At 38.0% G+C, this 17,268-nt stretch overlaps 1 protein-coding gene across 1 annotated transcript in view; it reads left to right on the top strand.

Annotated features, from left to right (window-relative positions):
- Positions 1–17,268, top strand: part of LOC150081409 (kielin/chordin-like protein) — a 572,736-nt gene that overhangs the window by 462,696 nt on the left and 92,772 nt on the right. Inside the window, exon 21 of the mRNA XM_090380194.1 lies at positions 10,438–10,548. Coding sequence (XP_090236320.1) covers positions 10,438–10,548 — 111 coding nt within the window. The remainder of the gene's footprint in view (positions 1–10,437; positions 10,549–17,268) is intronic.

The raw sequence follows: 17,268 nt of genomic DNA on the forward strand, positions 1-17,268 counted from the left end.
TGCCTTAGGCAGGGTTAGAGCCTGTGCCCAATACGGAGGATGTGGAAAGGTCAGGGAATGACCACCACATATCCCCGGAGCAATATGGCTTTAGTTGCTAATGCTCCTAAAAACCAAATAGCAAACAAACAAACAAACTGCCTTAGAGTCTATATGATTCTTAACCAAGAACATGAGTCCTCCTCCTACTCCTGTCCTGTTAGTTCTTTCTGTATCATTGTACTCACCATATTCAAATTCCACATTCCTGTCTGAATAGAACCATGTTTCTGATATCCCTGCAATCTTTGCATTTGATGACTTAACCAATACTTTAAATTCATCAGCTTTATTTACTATATTTCTAGAATAAATATATTGAGGGTTTAGTGTCTAACAACATTAATTACAAGATTATTTTGTAGTCAACATTTTTGTAATCAACCAAGAAAAAGTCATTTAAAATTTTCTTGGTTTACCTGAAATGTACTTACAGTCTAAGCTAACTTGTAAACTACCAGAGAGATACAGTTCTATAACATGATATGCATTGTTATTGGTATAAAGTAAAACTAAAGTTATCTCAAAAAAAATATGCAATTTTGTAGTTAACGTTGTTTGACACTAAACCCTCGACATGTGCACCTGTATTTGCTTTTAGTAACCCTAATACAGTCCATAAATTTGCTTGTTCCATGAGTATCCCAGCACATCTTGTAATCTCTCAGATCTCTTTTCCAGGCTCCTGCACAGCAAGTATCAATTTCACCTGTGTCTGCAGCTACTGCTGTTAAACTGCCAATTATATTTGCTTGTTCCATGAACGAGCAAATATAATGCATGTCCCAATAGAGGCACAGCAAAGATCAATTTCATCTGTATTTACAGCTGCTGATTTTCTGTTATTCTATGCATCCTCCTTGTCTCTTTTCCCTTTGGCTGCTCAGGGTTGTACTTCTTGTGATGGTCTTCTTCTGGTCTGCTATTTGCTTTTTGGTGACCTGAATAGTTGGGAACCATTCCAACTACTTGGTGTCTCGTTTCATATTGTCAGTTTTTGTAGTATGCTCATACGGTGAACATATTCATTTTGATGCACACGTCATGCAATGGCTTTTTCTTCCTTCCTGGGTGGCCACTAATTTGGTTTCAAAGGAAGCACTTCCAGCTAGTTGGTCTAGATGGTCTTGCTCTTCCCTTGTGGTAGCCATATAGGAGACAGTGCCACTTGCTCTACTGTCTTCCTTGGGATACTGTCTCTGAATTTATAAGCCACTCTGTCTAAAGCAAGAACATGAATGACTTTATCCTGCACCACACTCAATGTAGATGTTCAAAGTTTCTACCTTCAGTAGGAGACTGGTGGAATTACTTAACAAGTACAGGTCACTGTTGTAAAAAAGCCGTGAATTAGGGTTGAATTTGAAAGTGTCTGCAATTCTGCACACACACGATAGGAGGGAGTATATGATGAGAGCCTTTTCGATCAATTCGGCCCTGGAAAGATTGTGCAAGGCTTAAGGGGTAGAAATTTTTTCAGCCTGGTCTGTACTTGTTAACAGGAGAGACTGCTTCTACAGGGATGGGATACACTTAAATAGAAAGGGTGCAAGAATATTTGCTGATGCTATCGAGGCAGTGTTAGGTGGGTTGGAAAACTGCTATCTTCGGGGGGGGGGGATACAAGGACTAATAGATTAACAGTAGCACTGGCAGAGGTAAAAGTGATTCTTTCACTGCTTCTATTGGAATGAGCAGCAGCCTGGAAAACAAGATGCTGGGTATTTCAGAGACTGCTCGGAGTCATTGCAGTACAAGTAAACACATGGGTTGTGTTAGGGTAGCTAAGAATAGGAACAGGTGCATTTATACATGTGTGTACACCAATGCTAGAAGTTTGGTAAATAAATTTGACGAATTTTAGGTATTGCTCGAAACATCAAAGGCAGATATTGTTGGGATATCAGAGACGTGGTGTCACACAGATATAAGGAATGCAGAACTGAAATTTGGGGAGTACAATGTGTACAGAAAGGATAGACAGGATAGGAAGGGAGGAGAGATTATGCCATTAGTAAGAAACACATAAAATCCAAGGAAGTGAAGCAAGTTGACATTGCTGGACAGTGCAGTGTCGAGTCAGTTTGGTGTGACATAAGCATTGGGAGATCAAAATTGAGAGTAAGAGTGTGCTATAGGCCTAATGACTCTGATGAGTATAATAAGAAACTGTACAGGGAAATAGAGTGGGCCAGTAAATCAGAGAGACTTATAATGGGGGATTTTAATTTCCCAGATGTTGACTGGAATTTGTGAGTTGGTCACTCACACACTAGCAAGGCTTTTGTGGATTTATTGGATGATTGTTTTCTACATCAGCATGTTTGGGAGGCAACTAGAGGAAGTAATACTCTTGATCTGATTATCAGTAGTGATTCTTCATGCATTAAGAATCTGCAGATAAAGGAACCACTAGGTGGCAGTGATCACAGTGTGCTGAAGTGGGATTTAGTTAAAGAGGTAACTACCATCAAGGGTAAAGGAAAGGATTTTTGCTTTCGTAAAGGCGACTACGATGGTCTGAGACAGTATTTAAATTCTATACAGTGGGACCAACTGATGATGTTACCAACAGGAAACTCAAAATCAGAAGCATTCAAAGAATTTATCTTGGAAGCAACTAGGCTTTACATACCAACTAAGAAATATTGTTCAAGGTTTAGGCCTAAATGGATATCGGCTGAACTAATGAGACATGTTTGTTTGTTATTTCGTTTTTAGGAGCATTAACAACTAAGGCCATATTGCTCCGGGAATATGCGGTGGTCATTCCCTGACCTTTCCGCATCCTCCATATTTGGTGGTAACGTGCTCGAACCCCGGTCTAATCAAGAAGCATGTGCAATGCACTGCTGCTCCTTCCCACCTGGCTATGGAGGCACCCTAATGAGACTTATGGCAGAGAAGAAAAATGCATGGGATACATATAAATTAACATGTGACATGGAAGACTATGATAGATATAAGCTGTTCTGTAATCGAGTCACAGAGGAGATTAGTCAGGCAAAGGCAGATTATGAGAAATCCTTGGCAAAGGATGCAAAGAAAAATAGCAAACAGTTCTTTACCTATATAAACTCTAGAAGGGATGCAAAGAAAAATAGCAAACAGTTCTTTACCTATATAAACTCTAGAAGGAAAGGGATGAATCAGATTGGTCCGACGGATATTGATGGTTCAACTGTTGATGATCCTGCTCAGGTGGCTAACAAACTAAATGAATATTTTGCATTGACAGTCACACATGAGTAGTTACTCAGGGAGGGGAATGCCACAGGTGTATTCAACTCTGATAGTGAGCTAGATGATTTTGTAATAACTGAAAGGAAAGTGGAGGAGAAATTGTTGAGGATAAACATAAAAAAGGCACCCTGGGTGGATGGGATCTATCCAGTTATATTAAAGAAGGCAGCAAAGGAAGTAAGCAAATCCTTAGCCATAATTATGAGAGCTTCTTTTGACTCAGGGGAGGTACCCATAGACTGGAGATGTGCAAATGTGATCCCAATTCACAAAGGAGGATCAAAGGCTGACACAAGTAATTATAGACCTGTGAGTTTAACTTCTGTTCTAGGAAAATTATTGGAGACACTGATTAAAGAAGCACTGCCGGATCATCTTGACAAGACTTCAGTTATAGCTCGGACACAGCATGGTTTTGTTAAGGGAAAGTCTTGCCTGACCAATTTGATTGGAATCTATGATGCAGTCACAAAAGAACTGGATGCAGGGAATAACTTTGATATTATATATTTGGATCTTAGAAAGGCTTTTGATATTGTTGCACATGGAAGACTGCTGCACAAATTTGGGCAGTGTGGCATTGGAGGCAAATTGCCGCTATGGATAAAGGGATGGTTGAGGGGAAGAAGACAGAGAGTGGTAATCAATGGACACAGACAGTGTCTGGAGACTAGGCACCAGCGAGGTGATCTGATAGAGGTGTATAAAGTCTTGAATGGTTTGAGCATGCTCAATGATGATGAGATTCTTCCTCTTGCTCAGAATAATCACTTGAGAGAGCATAAATTCAAATTGAGGAAAGATAGATGTGTGGAAATTTGCCTTTAGCCAGCGGGTAGTTGGTTGGTGGAAGAAACTTCCATCCCTTGTTCTGGAAGTTGATGGCCTAAATAAATTTAAGGCTCAGCTGGACAGGTATCCTGGGCAAACGGAGGGGTGAAATGGGAGTGGTTGTTTTTTTTTTTTTTTTTTTGGCTGATGCTGCGTAAGCTTGCTGCGTAAGCATACTGCGTAATGCAGTATGTACAATGTTTGCTCCTGTAGAGTCATCTTCATCCAGCCCTGGAGGTGGACCTGTTTAGGTTTTACATTTTGCATCCGTGGTTATTATTGGAAATGAAACCAGATGGCACTACTCTCTGCTTCAGCCATCACTTTGACTTTGGGGTAGGTATGTCCAATGTGACTTTTGTGATTTTTTTTCTGGTGGGATTTGAATTCAGGTCTATCACATTGGTGGTCCGGTGGCATGACCACTGGGCTAATCATGCCCCTTTTAATTATTATTATTATTTATAATATTTTCATTAAAAAATTATGTTAATTTTCTTATCAAAACTTCTTATACTAATTTTAGAATTTTATGTCAGTTTTTTGCATCAGTCAGTATTAGTATTGGCAAAATTATTTAAGGAAGCAAACTTATGTAACACCCTCAAAAAAATAAGTAAATCAAATTGAAATCAAATTAAATTTAAAAAATAAAGTATCTAATGCTACCTTCCTGCACTTTATTTTCTTTTTTCTTTCAAGTATTTAACATTAGTATTAGCATTAGTAGAGGCATACAATGCAAGAAAGCAAGCTTGTTCAGCATCAGCAAAAAAAAAACAACAAAACCTCCCATTTCGCCCTACCATTCATTCCAAATGCCTGTCCAGCTCAGCCTTAAATTTATTTAGGCTATCTACTTTTAGCATTGGCATTAGTAGAGCCATATGATGCAAGAAAGCAAGCTTATACAGCTTATAAAGCAAGCCTATCAGTCAAAAAAAAAACAAAAAAAAAAAAAAAAAAAACACTTCCACTTCACCCCTCCATTCGTTCGAAATACCTGTCCAGCTGGGCCTTAAATTTATTTAGGCTATCAACTTCCACAACAAGGGATGGAAGTCTGTTCCACCAGCAAACTACCTGCTGGCTAAAGGCAAATTTCCCCACATCTATCCTACATCTGTCTTTCCTCAAACTGAATTTATGCCTTCTCAGGTGATTATTCTGAGCAGCAGGAAGAATCCCATCGGCATTGAGCATGCTCAAACCATTCAAGGCTTTATACACCTCTATCAGATCACCTCACCGGTGCCTAGTCTCCAGACACTATAATATGCAAAAATTAAAACCTTTCTTCGCAAGAGCAACCCTTTGTTCCATTCACTAATCTTTTGCCTTTCTCTGTACTCGTTACAGCAGCTCTACATCCTTCTTGAAATGAGGCCTCCAGACCTGTATACAGTATTCAAGGTGTGGCCTGACCATTGCCTTATACAAAGTAATAATCACCTCCTTATCCCTGCTAGAAAAATTCCTCTATATCATTGACAAGACACCATGAGCTACCCTTGCAGCCCATCTGCACTGCTCAGAGAACTTCATATTTGCTTGCACAATTACCCCCAGGTCCTTTTCATTCTCTACCACTTTCAGTGTAGTACAGCAGAGTTGATATGTTGCTCTGGGGTTGCTGTTTCCCATATGTAGCACTTTACATTTGTCAATGTTAAACTTCATTTACCACCTCTCAGCCCATTTGCTCAACCTTTCCAGATCCTGTTGCAGCAGCATAGCATCAGTAGTGTCCTTAATAACCCTGCCAACCTTTGTATCATCTGCAAACTTGGACATTAAGCTTGATATACCATCATCAGTATCATTTATAAATACAGAAAAGAATAATGGACTGAACACTGAACCCTGAGGGACTCCACTAAAAACATTAGTCCACAATGAGCAGTGTCCATTGATTACCACTCTCTGTCTTCTCCCCCTCAACCACCTCTTTATCTATAGCAGCAATTTGCCTCCAATGCCACACTGCTCCAATTTGTGCAGCAGTCTTCCATGTGCAACAGTATCAAAAGCCTTTCTAAGATCCAAATATATAATATCAAAGTTATTCCCTGCATCCAGTTCTTTTGTGACTGCATCATAGTATCCAATCAAATTGGTCAGGCAAGACTTTCCCTTAACAAAACCATGCTTTGTCCGAGCTATAACTGAAGTCTTATCAGATGATCCAGTGCCGCCATTAATTTTCCTGGAACAGAAGTTAAACTCACAGGTCTATAATTACTTGTATCAGCCTTTGATCCTCCTTTGTGAATTGGGCATCACATTTTCACATCTCCAGTCAATGGGTACCTCCCCTGAGTCCAAAGAAGCTCTTATAATTATGACTACGGGATTGCTTACTTCCTTTGTCACCTCCTTTAATATATCTGGATATATCCCTTACACCCCAGGTGCCTTTCTTGTGTTTATCTTCAACAATTTCTCCTCCACTTTCCTCTCAGTTATTACAAGATTATCTAGCTTACTGCCAGCAGAGTTGAATACACCTCTGGCATTCCCCTCGCTGAATAACTCCTCATGTGTGAATGTCGATGCAAAATATTCATTTAGTTTGTTAGCTACCTGAACAGGATCATCAACAGTTGAACCATCAATATCAAGTGGACCAATCTGGTTCCAACCCTTCCTTCTAGAGTTTACACAAGTAAAAAACTCTTTGCTTACACGAAGGAAGCAAGAAAAAAACTGGTTCCTTCGTGTATTGTTCACAACATACGAAATAAATAAATAAATAGTCACCTTTACGAAAGCAAAAACCCTTCCCTTTATCCCTGATAATAGTTACCTCTTTGAGTAAATCCTACTTCAGCACACTGATCACTGCCATCTAGTGGTTCCTTTATCTGCAGATTCTTAATGCATGAAGAATCACTACTGATAATCAGATCAAGAATATTACTCCCTCTAGTTGCCTCCTGAACATGCTGATGTAGAAAACAATCATCCAATAAATCCACAAAAGCCTTGCTAGTGTGTGAGTGACCAACCCACAAATTCCAGTCAATATCTGGGAAATTAAAATCCCCTATTATAAGACTCTGATTTACTGGCCCACTCTATTTCCCTGTACAGTTTCTTATTATACTCATCAGAGTCATTAGGCCTATAGCACACTCCTTCTCTCAATTTTGATGTCCCAATGCTTATGTCACACCAAACTGATTCGACACTGCACTGTCCAGCGATGTCGACTGGTTTCACTTCCTTGGATTTTATGTGTTTCTTAACTAGTAGCATAACCCCTCCTCCCTTTCTATCCTGTCTATTCTTTCTGTACACATTGTACTCTCCAAATTCCAGTTCTGCATTCCTTATATCTGTGTGACACCACGTCTCTGAAATCCCAACAATATCTGCCTTTGATGTTTTGAGCAATACCTCAAATTCATTTAATTTATTTACCAAACTCCTAGCATTGGTGTACACGCAAGTACACATGCACCTGTTTCTATTCTTAGCTATTCTAACACAACCCATGTGTTTACTTCTACCACAATGACTCCCAGCAGTCTCTGAAATATCCTGCATCTTGTTTTCCAGGCTGCTGCTCATTCCAATAAAAGCAGTGCAAGAATCACTTTCATATCTGCCAGTGGCTACTGTTAATCTATTAGTCCTTGTATCCTCCCCAAACTAGCAGTTTTCCGACCCACCTAACACTGCCTCGATAGCATCAGCAAATATTCTTGCACACTTTTTATTTAAGTGTATCTCATCCGTGTAGAAGCAGTCTCTCCTGTTAACAAGTACAAACCAGGCTGAAAAAAATTCGATCCCTTGATCCTTGCACAATCTTTCCAGGGCCCACAACAAAAGATGGAAGTCTATTCCACCAGTCAAATACCCACTGGCTAAAGGCAAATTTCTTCACAATCTATTCCACAACTGTCTTTCCTCAATTTGAAACTGTGTCCCCTCAGGTTCTTAATCTGAGCAGGAGGAAGAATCCCATCTTGAGCTTGCTCAACCCATTCAAGGCCTTATACGCCTCAATCAGATCACCTCGCAGGTGCCTACTCTCCAGGCACTGCAATTTGCAGAACTTAAACCATTCTTGGAAAGAGTACTCCTTTGTTCCCCTCACCAATCTTGTTGCCCTTTTATGTACTCACTCTAGCAACTCTACATCCTTCCTAAAATGAGGCCTCCAGACCTGTACACAGTACTCTCGGTGTGGCCTGACCATTGCTTTGTATAACGGGATAATCATCTCCCTGCTAGCAAAATTCCTATATATCATTGACAAAATTCCATGACTTGTCCTGGCAACCCCTCTGCACTGGTCAGTGAACTTCATATTTGACTGCACAATTACCCCCAAGTCTTTTTCACTTTCCACTTCCTTGAGTGTAGTACGACACAGTTGGTACATTTCTCTTTGGTTTTTGCTACCCATATGCAGTACTTTGCATTTGTCAATGTTAAACTTCGGTTGACACTTCTCAGCCCATTTTTCCAACTTATCTAGATCCAATTGGAGTAGCATACTGTCTTTAATCACTTTTCCTTGGTATCATCTGCAAACTTGGACATTAAACCTGATACACCTTCATCAATATCATTGATAAATATAGAAAATAACAATGGGCCCAAAACCGAACCCTGGGGAACTCCACTAATAACATTTGTCCATCCCTTTATCCCTGTACCAATTTACCCTTAATGCCATATCTCTCTAATTTGCACAGCACTCTTCCATGTTCAACAGTATCAAAAGCTTTCCTGAAATCCAAGTATATGATATATCAAAGTTATTTTTGACGTTCAGTTCCTTTGTGACCACAACCTAATATCCAGTGAAATTGGTCAGACAAGCCGTCCCTTTAACAAATCCATGCTGTGTCTTAACTATTACTGCAGCCTTGTCTAGATGATCTTGCAATACTTCTTTAACCAGTGATTCCATTATTTTTCCCGGAACACAAGTTAAACTAACAAGTCTGTAGTTACTTGTGTCACCCTTTGGACTCCCTTTGTGAATTGGTGATACATTTTCAAACCTCCATTCCATGGGGACCTCCCCTGAGTCCAACGAAGCTCTCCTAATCATGGTTAAGAGTTTGCTTACTTCCTTTGCTGCCTCCTTTAATATAACTGGACAGATCTCATCCACCCCATAACATTAACTTCAACAATTTCTCCTCCACTTTGCTCTCAGTTATTACAAAATCACTTAGCTCCCTGTTAGAGTTTGATAAACTTCTGGCACTTCCCTCATTGAATAACTCCTCATGTGTGAATGTAGATGCAAAATACTCATTCAGTTTATCAGCTAACTGAAAAAAGAACCCATCATCTATGTCAACCCATCTATGTTATGTAGTCCAATCTGATTCATTCCTTTCCTTCTAGAGTTTACACAAGTAAAGAACTTTTTGCTGTTTTTTGTTTTTCTTTGCATCATTTGCCAAAGATTACTTGTAATCTCCTTCGTCTGCCTAACCTCATTTGTGACTTGATTACAGACTAGTTTATATCTGCCATAGGCTTCTGTATCACCTGATACTTTTCTAAGCATCCCATACATTTTTTTTCTCTCTGACAAGTTTCATTAATTCATCTGACATCCATTTAGGCTTAAACCTTGAACAGTATTTCTTAGTTGGAATGAAAAGCCTAGTAGCCTCCAAAATTAAGTCCCTGAAGGTTTCCCATTTAGAATTAAACCAATCCTTCAATTTAGCCAATCCTTTCTTATATTTAGATAAATTTCCAATCTCCACAAGAGTAGCTGGGAGGGTATTCTAAGTCAGTAGTTCTTTGACTAATGGAAAATTTTTGGACATCTAGTCTACAATTATCCTCTCTCAATTAAAATTTTTGCCCTCCTTATGTATTACATGTCACATGTCTAATAAACATATCATATGAAAATTCTCTCTGTAGTTTATTCAAACCTTTTGTGGCCTGAAACAATTCAATTAAGTCACCCGGCAGATACCTAACATTGTAGCTTACAAAATTTATGTCTGTCTTGATAAGAATTCCCCCCCCTCCCTTTGTGCCTGTAACCAATGTCATTGTGCTCTTCTCTGTACCCCTTTCTAATTGGTCCACATCTTTCCTAAAATGGGGTCTCCAAGCACGTATGCAATATTCAAGATGTGGTCTAACCATTGCTTTTTACAATGGAGAATTACCTCTCTAAATCTTCTGGCAAGTTCCTATAAATCATCTTGGCAGCCTGCCTACAATGTTCAGAAAACTTTATATCTGATTGTATAGTTACTCCCAAGTTCTTTTCATTTTCTATAATCTTAAGCAATTATGAAGCATACTTCTAACAGTTTATTCTTTTAATAGGTACTGAATACAAACCACAGTGCAAGCTTTCAGTATGTTCTGTTGGATGTGTATTAATTGGGAGAGATGATCACAACTGCCCCATCTGCAGGTGTCTAGATGGAAAGTCTGGTAAGTGAATATTAACTTCATTTAATTTTCTGATACAGAGATAGTTATTTTATGAATAAACGTTCAAGCTATATGATATTCAAACTGATATTTGTTTCTTTCTGCTCTGATAAAAATTTGTAATCCCTGACTATCCATAGTATAGTAGTCAGGGATGGCTGTGATCTGGTGTTAATCTAAGCAGATGCTGGTATACACATTGCAAGATCAAACCCATATGCTGCCAAAAAATAAGAATGCCCATTGTTAACTTTTGTGTTGGTATATCAGCTGCACTAAAGCAGTTACAATGAAGTTATTGTTGTTGTTATGGGGGTTTAGATGACACATAAGCTGCTTTGGCTATAATCTGCCTCAATGAAGTTATAAACTCTCTGACTCTAGTCATACAGAGTATAAATGGAAATTTATTTGTTTTCCATATACTATTAAGAAATACTTTTCTAAATGGAATTATAAATTTTCTTTGTTACAAGTAATACTATGGAGTGTATGGAATTATAAATACAGTAGAACCTCAAAAATCCAGGAACACTGAGAGTTAATCTCTACTGGATTTTTGAAAATTGCAGAAAAAATGCACAGATCATAAACTCCTGTAGAAAGATAATGTAAAGTTCCAATGAAGCAGCAAAACCATTATAGTGTATTACTCAATTCAGGACGGTTTCCAATGCATTACATCCTATGCAAAAAAAGCTGTCAATTATAAATTATATACAACCAGGAGTAACTTTACCTTAAAATTAGTAAAGGAGCAGGGCTTTTATGTTTTTATTTCAATGTAAAAGTTGAAATAATTGGATAATAAATGCTTCTCTATTTCTGTTTTATTGTCTAGTTATTTTGGGGGACACTGTTTTATCTTCAGAAATGCTAGAGGCTTGGGCTTATGCTCATTTTAGAAGTGACTTCAGTATCTATGTGATTTAAATTGTTAAAATTGTTTTTAATTAAGTAACTGTAAAATAATAAGAGAAGTTTACCTCAATATAGTACATAGAACACTTAATGATTTCAGTAAAAATGTACACAGGAGTAATAAACGCCCCAAACATCTGGGATTTCTGTCAGTGGCACAATCCTACGCCATCCTTGAGGTCAGAGCCCACACTAATCCTCAAATACAACCGGTTGAAACTGTATAGTCGGTTCCTACCTGCCCAGGCACTCCCCAAAATTCAGGCACTGCTCCGTCTTGGAGTCGACCTTCAGAAATTAGCTACCGACTACAAATACCGTCACATGCTCCTCGAGTGGATTCCATCTGTGGAACTAGGATAATTTCCTCCATATGATGTTTAGTCCTCGTTTTTCATTATTATAATTTACATGTTTGTAACTCATAATTTCCATATAACGGTTTTTTTTTTTTTTTTTTTTGCCAATTAATTTCATTTATAATTTCATTTATAATGTAAAACTCCTGGCCATGTCGCCGTGTTGAGTATTATTGTCTCTAGTACATGTCCTGTACTTATTAGCAATAAAGAATTTATTTATTCCGTATGATACTTTCCAGAAATTAAAATGAAAAAATCGAAAAACTTACATTAGAGTAACAAATAATTTAAATAATAATTAAAAAACAATTTAACACAATAAAACTCAATTTAACACAATTAAAAATCAATTTAATGCAATTAAAAATAAGAAAATTAATTTTTTTGTTAAATTCTTAAATTAATTTTCTTATTTTTAATTTAATTAAATTGAATTTTATTTTGTTAAATTGAGTTTTATTTTGTTAAATTGTTTTTTAATTATTTTTTAAATTAATTGTTACTCTAATGTAAGTTTTTCGATTTTTTCGTTTTAATTTCTGGAGAGTATCATACGGAAGTATATTGAGGTAAACTTCTCTTATTATTTTACAAATATTGATATCAACATAGAACGTATTGAGCATTACAGCTCTGGTTCATATTATTTAATTAAGTAACATCATCAAAAGAGGCAAATCCGTTATTCATTAAAAACTCTAAGACACTACTATTAGAGCTGTTTTGGGTTTTTTTTTTGTCTTGACTCTCATCATATAGTGGATGGCCTCAGTATTGAATGGTGAATAATATACCAAGTCTAAATGAGCAGCGAAGCAGCATGTGGAAGAAAAATTTCTTGTGGGTGTGGCATATGAACAGTATTCCAGTATTCCTATGACAGCTAGACAGAAAAATAGAACACAGAGAGAATAGATTTATTATCTAATTATTTTTAACTCTTTCATTGAAATAAAAGCCTCGTTCTTTTACTAAATTATTTACAAATGTAGCGGTGCTGCAATCTGCTGTATTATAAATATAGCCCTGTATTTATAATTCACACATGACTTTTGCTGCATTTTTAACCATAGGTTTTCTTTATTAAAATAAATTTGCTGAGTTTTATGTAATCTGTCAAGATTGGCTAACTTATTTTCTAAATTGGCTAAATTATTTTAAAATGAGTAATTTAAGGGCTAAACGTTGATAATTAAGGAATTTAAAATTGCAAATTTGTTGTGTTTTATGTTGGTTTCCTTCCAGCTCACTCAGAATGTCCATATTCCTTACAACAAATACAGTGACTGTATGCATTAATTGACTTGATAAAGCAGTAGGAGAAATAAATCTTATTGCTGATGAGCAAGTATGCAATATGCAGCGAAAGTCAACTGTTTTTACTAACAACAGTAATGACAGTTGTTAATATAAATGGTGATTGGATTTGTATTCCTTTGGCAGCAGCCAAATAATTTGATGATATTCTGTGAATAATAATTATAATTCTTTTAAAGAAAATCATTTGTTAATAAACAATTTAATTTCATTGCAGCCACAGTTAGGACCCAGATCAAATTATTCAGAAGCAATCATATGCATGAAAATGCACCATCTTCAAACACTGATATCAGTGGTTTGACTGTTGATGATCCTGCTCACATAGCTGACAGACTGAATGAGTATTTTGCATCTACATTCACACATGAGGAATTCTGTAGGGAAGTGGAGGACAGAAGTTTATTAAACTCTAACAAGGGAGCTTAATGATTTTGTAATAACTGAGAGCAAAGTGGAGGAGAAATCGTTGCAATTAAACATAAGAAAGGCACCATGGTGGATGGTATCTATCCAGTTATATTAAAGGAGTTGGCAAAGGAAGTGAGCAAACCCTTAGCCATAATTATGAGAGCATCCTTGAACTCGGGGGAAGTCCCCACAGACTGAAGATGTGCAATTGTATCCACAATTCACAAAGGAGAATCAAAGGTGACATGTGTAATTACAGACCTGTTAGTTTAACTTATGTTCCGGGGAATATAATGGAGTCACTGGTTAAAAAAGCATTGCAGGATCATCTAGACAAGACTGCAGTAATAATTCAAACACAGCATGGGTTTGTTAAGGGAAAGCCTTGTCTGACAAATTTGATTGGATGCTATAATGTGGTTACAAAGCAACTGGATGAAAAATATAATTTTAATATCATTCATTTCAGGAATGAAATGAATTGATTGGTAAGAGATTCCATGCACAAATGAATTATTTCATTCTTACCAATAATGAAATTCATTTGCGCATGAAAGACTACTGTACAAACTGGAGCAGTAAGGTATTAAGGGCAAGTTGCTAGAATGGATAAAATACTGGTTAAGTGGGAGATGACAGAGAGTGGTATTCAATGGATGCTGCCCTTCATGGACTGATGTTATTAGTAGAAACCCATAGGGTTTGGTGTTGGGCGCACTGTTGTTTTATATATTTATCAATGATATTGATGAAGATATATCAGGCTTAATGTCCAAGTATGCAGATGATACAAGGGTTGGCATGGTTGTTAATGACACTAATGGCAGTGTGCTACTGCAACAGGATCTAGAAAAGTTGGGCAGAGTGGCTGAGAAAGGGCAACTGAAGTTTAACATTGACAAATGCAAAGTACTGCATATGAGTAGAAGTAACCCCAGAGAAACATACCAACTGTGTGGTACTACACTTAGTGTGATAGAAAATGAAAAAAAAAAAGACTTGAGAGTAATTGTGCAGTCAGATATGAAGTTTTCTGAGCAGAGCATACAGGTGCTAGATCAGGTCATAGGGTATTGTCATTGATATACAGGAATTTTTCAGGAATTAGCAGGGAAAAGGAGGTGATTATCCCTTTGTATAAGGCAATCGTCAGGCCATTCCTTTAATACTGCGTACAGGTCTGGAGGCCTCATTTTAGGAAGGATGTAGAGTTGTTTGAGCGAGTACAGAGAAGGGCAACGAGATTGGTGAGGGGAACAAAGGGGTTCTCTTACCAGGAAAGGCAAAGTACAGCATTTGGATACAAGGCACCTCCAAGGCGATCTGATGAGGTGCATGAATGGGTTGAGCAGGCTCAATTCTGATGGGATTCTTCCTCTTGCTCCGATTACTAACCTGAGGAGGCATAAATTAAAATTGAGGAAAGACAGTTGTAGAATGGATGTGCAGAAATTTGCCTTTACGAGTGGGTAGTTGATTAATAGCATTAGCATTAGTAGAGGCATACGATGCAAGAAAGCAAGCTTATGCAGCATCAGGCAGAAAAAAAATGCTCCAATTTCACCTCTGTTCATTCCAAATACCTGTCCAGCTCAACCTTAAATTTATTTAGGCTATCAACTTCTACAACAAAAGATTGAAGTCAGGTCCAACAATCAGCTAACCACTGGCTAAAGGCATCTGCATATCTATCCTACAACTGTCTTTCCTCAATTTGAATTTATACCCTCTCAGGTGATTACTCTGAACAAGAGGAAGAATCCCATCAGCATTGAGCATGCTCCAACCATTCAAGGCTTTATACACCTCAATCAGATCACTTCGCAGGTGCCTAGTCTCCAAACACTGTAATCTGCAAAACTTAAGCCTTTCATCGTTAGAGCAACCCTTTGTTCCATTTACTAGTCTTGTTGCCTTTCTCTGTACTCATTCCAGCAGAGGCGCCTCCATTGATAGGTGAGAAGGAGCAGCAGTGCGTAGCACACGCTTCTTGATTAGACTGGGGTTTGAGCCCGTCACCACCAAATACGGAGGATGCAGAAAGGTCAGGGAATGACCACCACATATCCCAGAGCAATATGGCCTTAGTTGCTAATGCTCCTAAAAACCAAATAACAAACAAACAAACTCATTCCAGCAGCTGTACATCCTTCTTAAAATGAGGCCTCCAGACTTGTATACAGTACTCATGGTGTGGCATGATCATTGCCTTATATAAGGGGATAATCACCTCCTTATCCCTTCTATAAAAATTCCTGTATATCATAGACAAGACACCATGAACTACTCTTGCAGACCGTCTGCACTGGTCAGAAAACTTCATATCTGCCTGCACAATTACCCCCAGGTCCTTTTCATTCTCTACCACGGTCAGTGTGCTACCACAGAGTTGATATGTTACTCTGGAATTACTGCTTCCCATATGTAGTACTTTACATTTGTCAATGTTAAACTTCATTTGCCACCTCTCAGCCCATCTGCTCAACTTTTCTAGATCCAGTTGTAGCAGCGTATTGTCGTTAGTGTTCTTAACAACACTGCCAACCTTTGTACCGTCTGCAAACTTGGACATTAAGCCTGATATATCATCATCAATATCATTTATAAATATAGAAAACAACAATGGACCCAACACTGAACCCTGAGGGACTCCACTAATAACATTCGTCCACAAAGAGCAGTGTTTATTGATTACCACTCTCTGTCTTCTCCCACTCAACTATCCTTTTTTTATCCATAGCAGTAATTTGCCTACAGTGCCACACTGCTCCAATTTGTGCAGCAGACTTCCATGTGCAACAGTATCAAAAGCCTTTCTAAGATCCAAGTATATGGAATCAAAGTTATTCCCAGAATCCAGTTGCTTTCTGGTCACATCATATTATCCAATCAAATTTATCAGACAAGACTTCCCCTTAACAAAAACATGCTGTGTCAGGGCTATAATTGAAGTCTTGTCTAGATGATCCTGCAGTGCTTCTTTAACCAGTGCCTCCATTAATTTCCCTGGAACAGAAGTTAAACTAACAGGTCTATAATTACTTGTGTCACCCTTTAATTCTCCTTTTTGAATTGGAGTGACATTTGCACATCTTCAGTCCATGGGTATCTCCTCTGAGTCCAAGGAAGCTCTCATAATTATGGCTAAAGTTTTGCTTACTTCCCTGGCGCCTCCGTAGCCAGGTGGGAAGGAGCAGCAGTGCATAGCACACGCTTCTTGATTAGACCGGGGTTCGAGCCTGTCGCCACCAAATATGGAGGATGCGGAAAGGTCAGGGAATGACCACCGCATATCCCGGAGCAATATGGCCTTAGTTGCTAATGCTCCTAAAAAAAAAAACCAAACCAGCTTACTTCCTTTGCTGCCTCCTTTAATATAACTGGATAGATCCCATACACCCCGGGTATATTTCTTATGTTTATCTTCAATAATTTTTCCTCCACTTTCCTCTCAGTTATTACAAAATCATCTAACTCACTGCCAGAGTTTAATTCACCTCTGGCATTCCCCTCCCTGAATAATTCCTCCTGTGTGAATGTAGATGCAAAATACTCATTTAGTTTGTTAGCCACCTGAGCAGGATCATCAACAGTTGAACCATCAATATCCAGTGGACCAATGTGATTCATCCCTTTCCTTTTAGAGTTTACATAGGTAAAGAATTCTTTGCTGTTTTTCTTTGCATCCTTTGCCAAAGATTTTTCTTAA

Source organism: Mastigoproctus giganteus, chromosome 8, assembly GCF_048544385.1.
Source record: "Mastigoproctus giganteus isolate SK-2022 chromosome 8, ASM4854438v1, whole genome shotgun sequence".
Classification (NCBI taxonomy): domain Eukaryota; kingdom Metazoa; phylum Arthropoda; class Arachnida; order Uropygi; family Thelyphonidae; genus Mastigoproctus; species Mastigoproctus giganteus.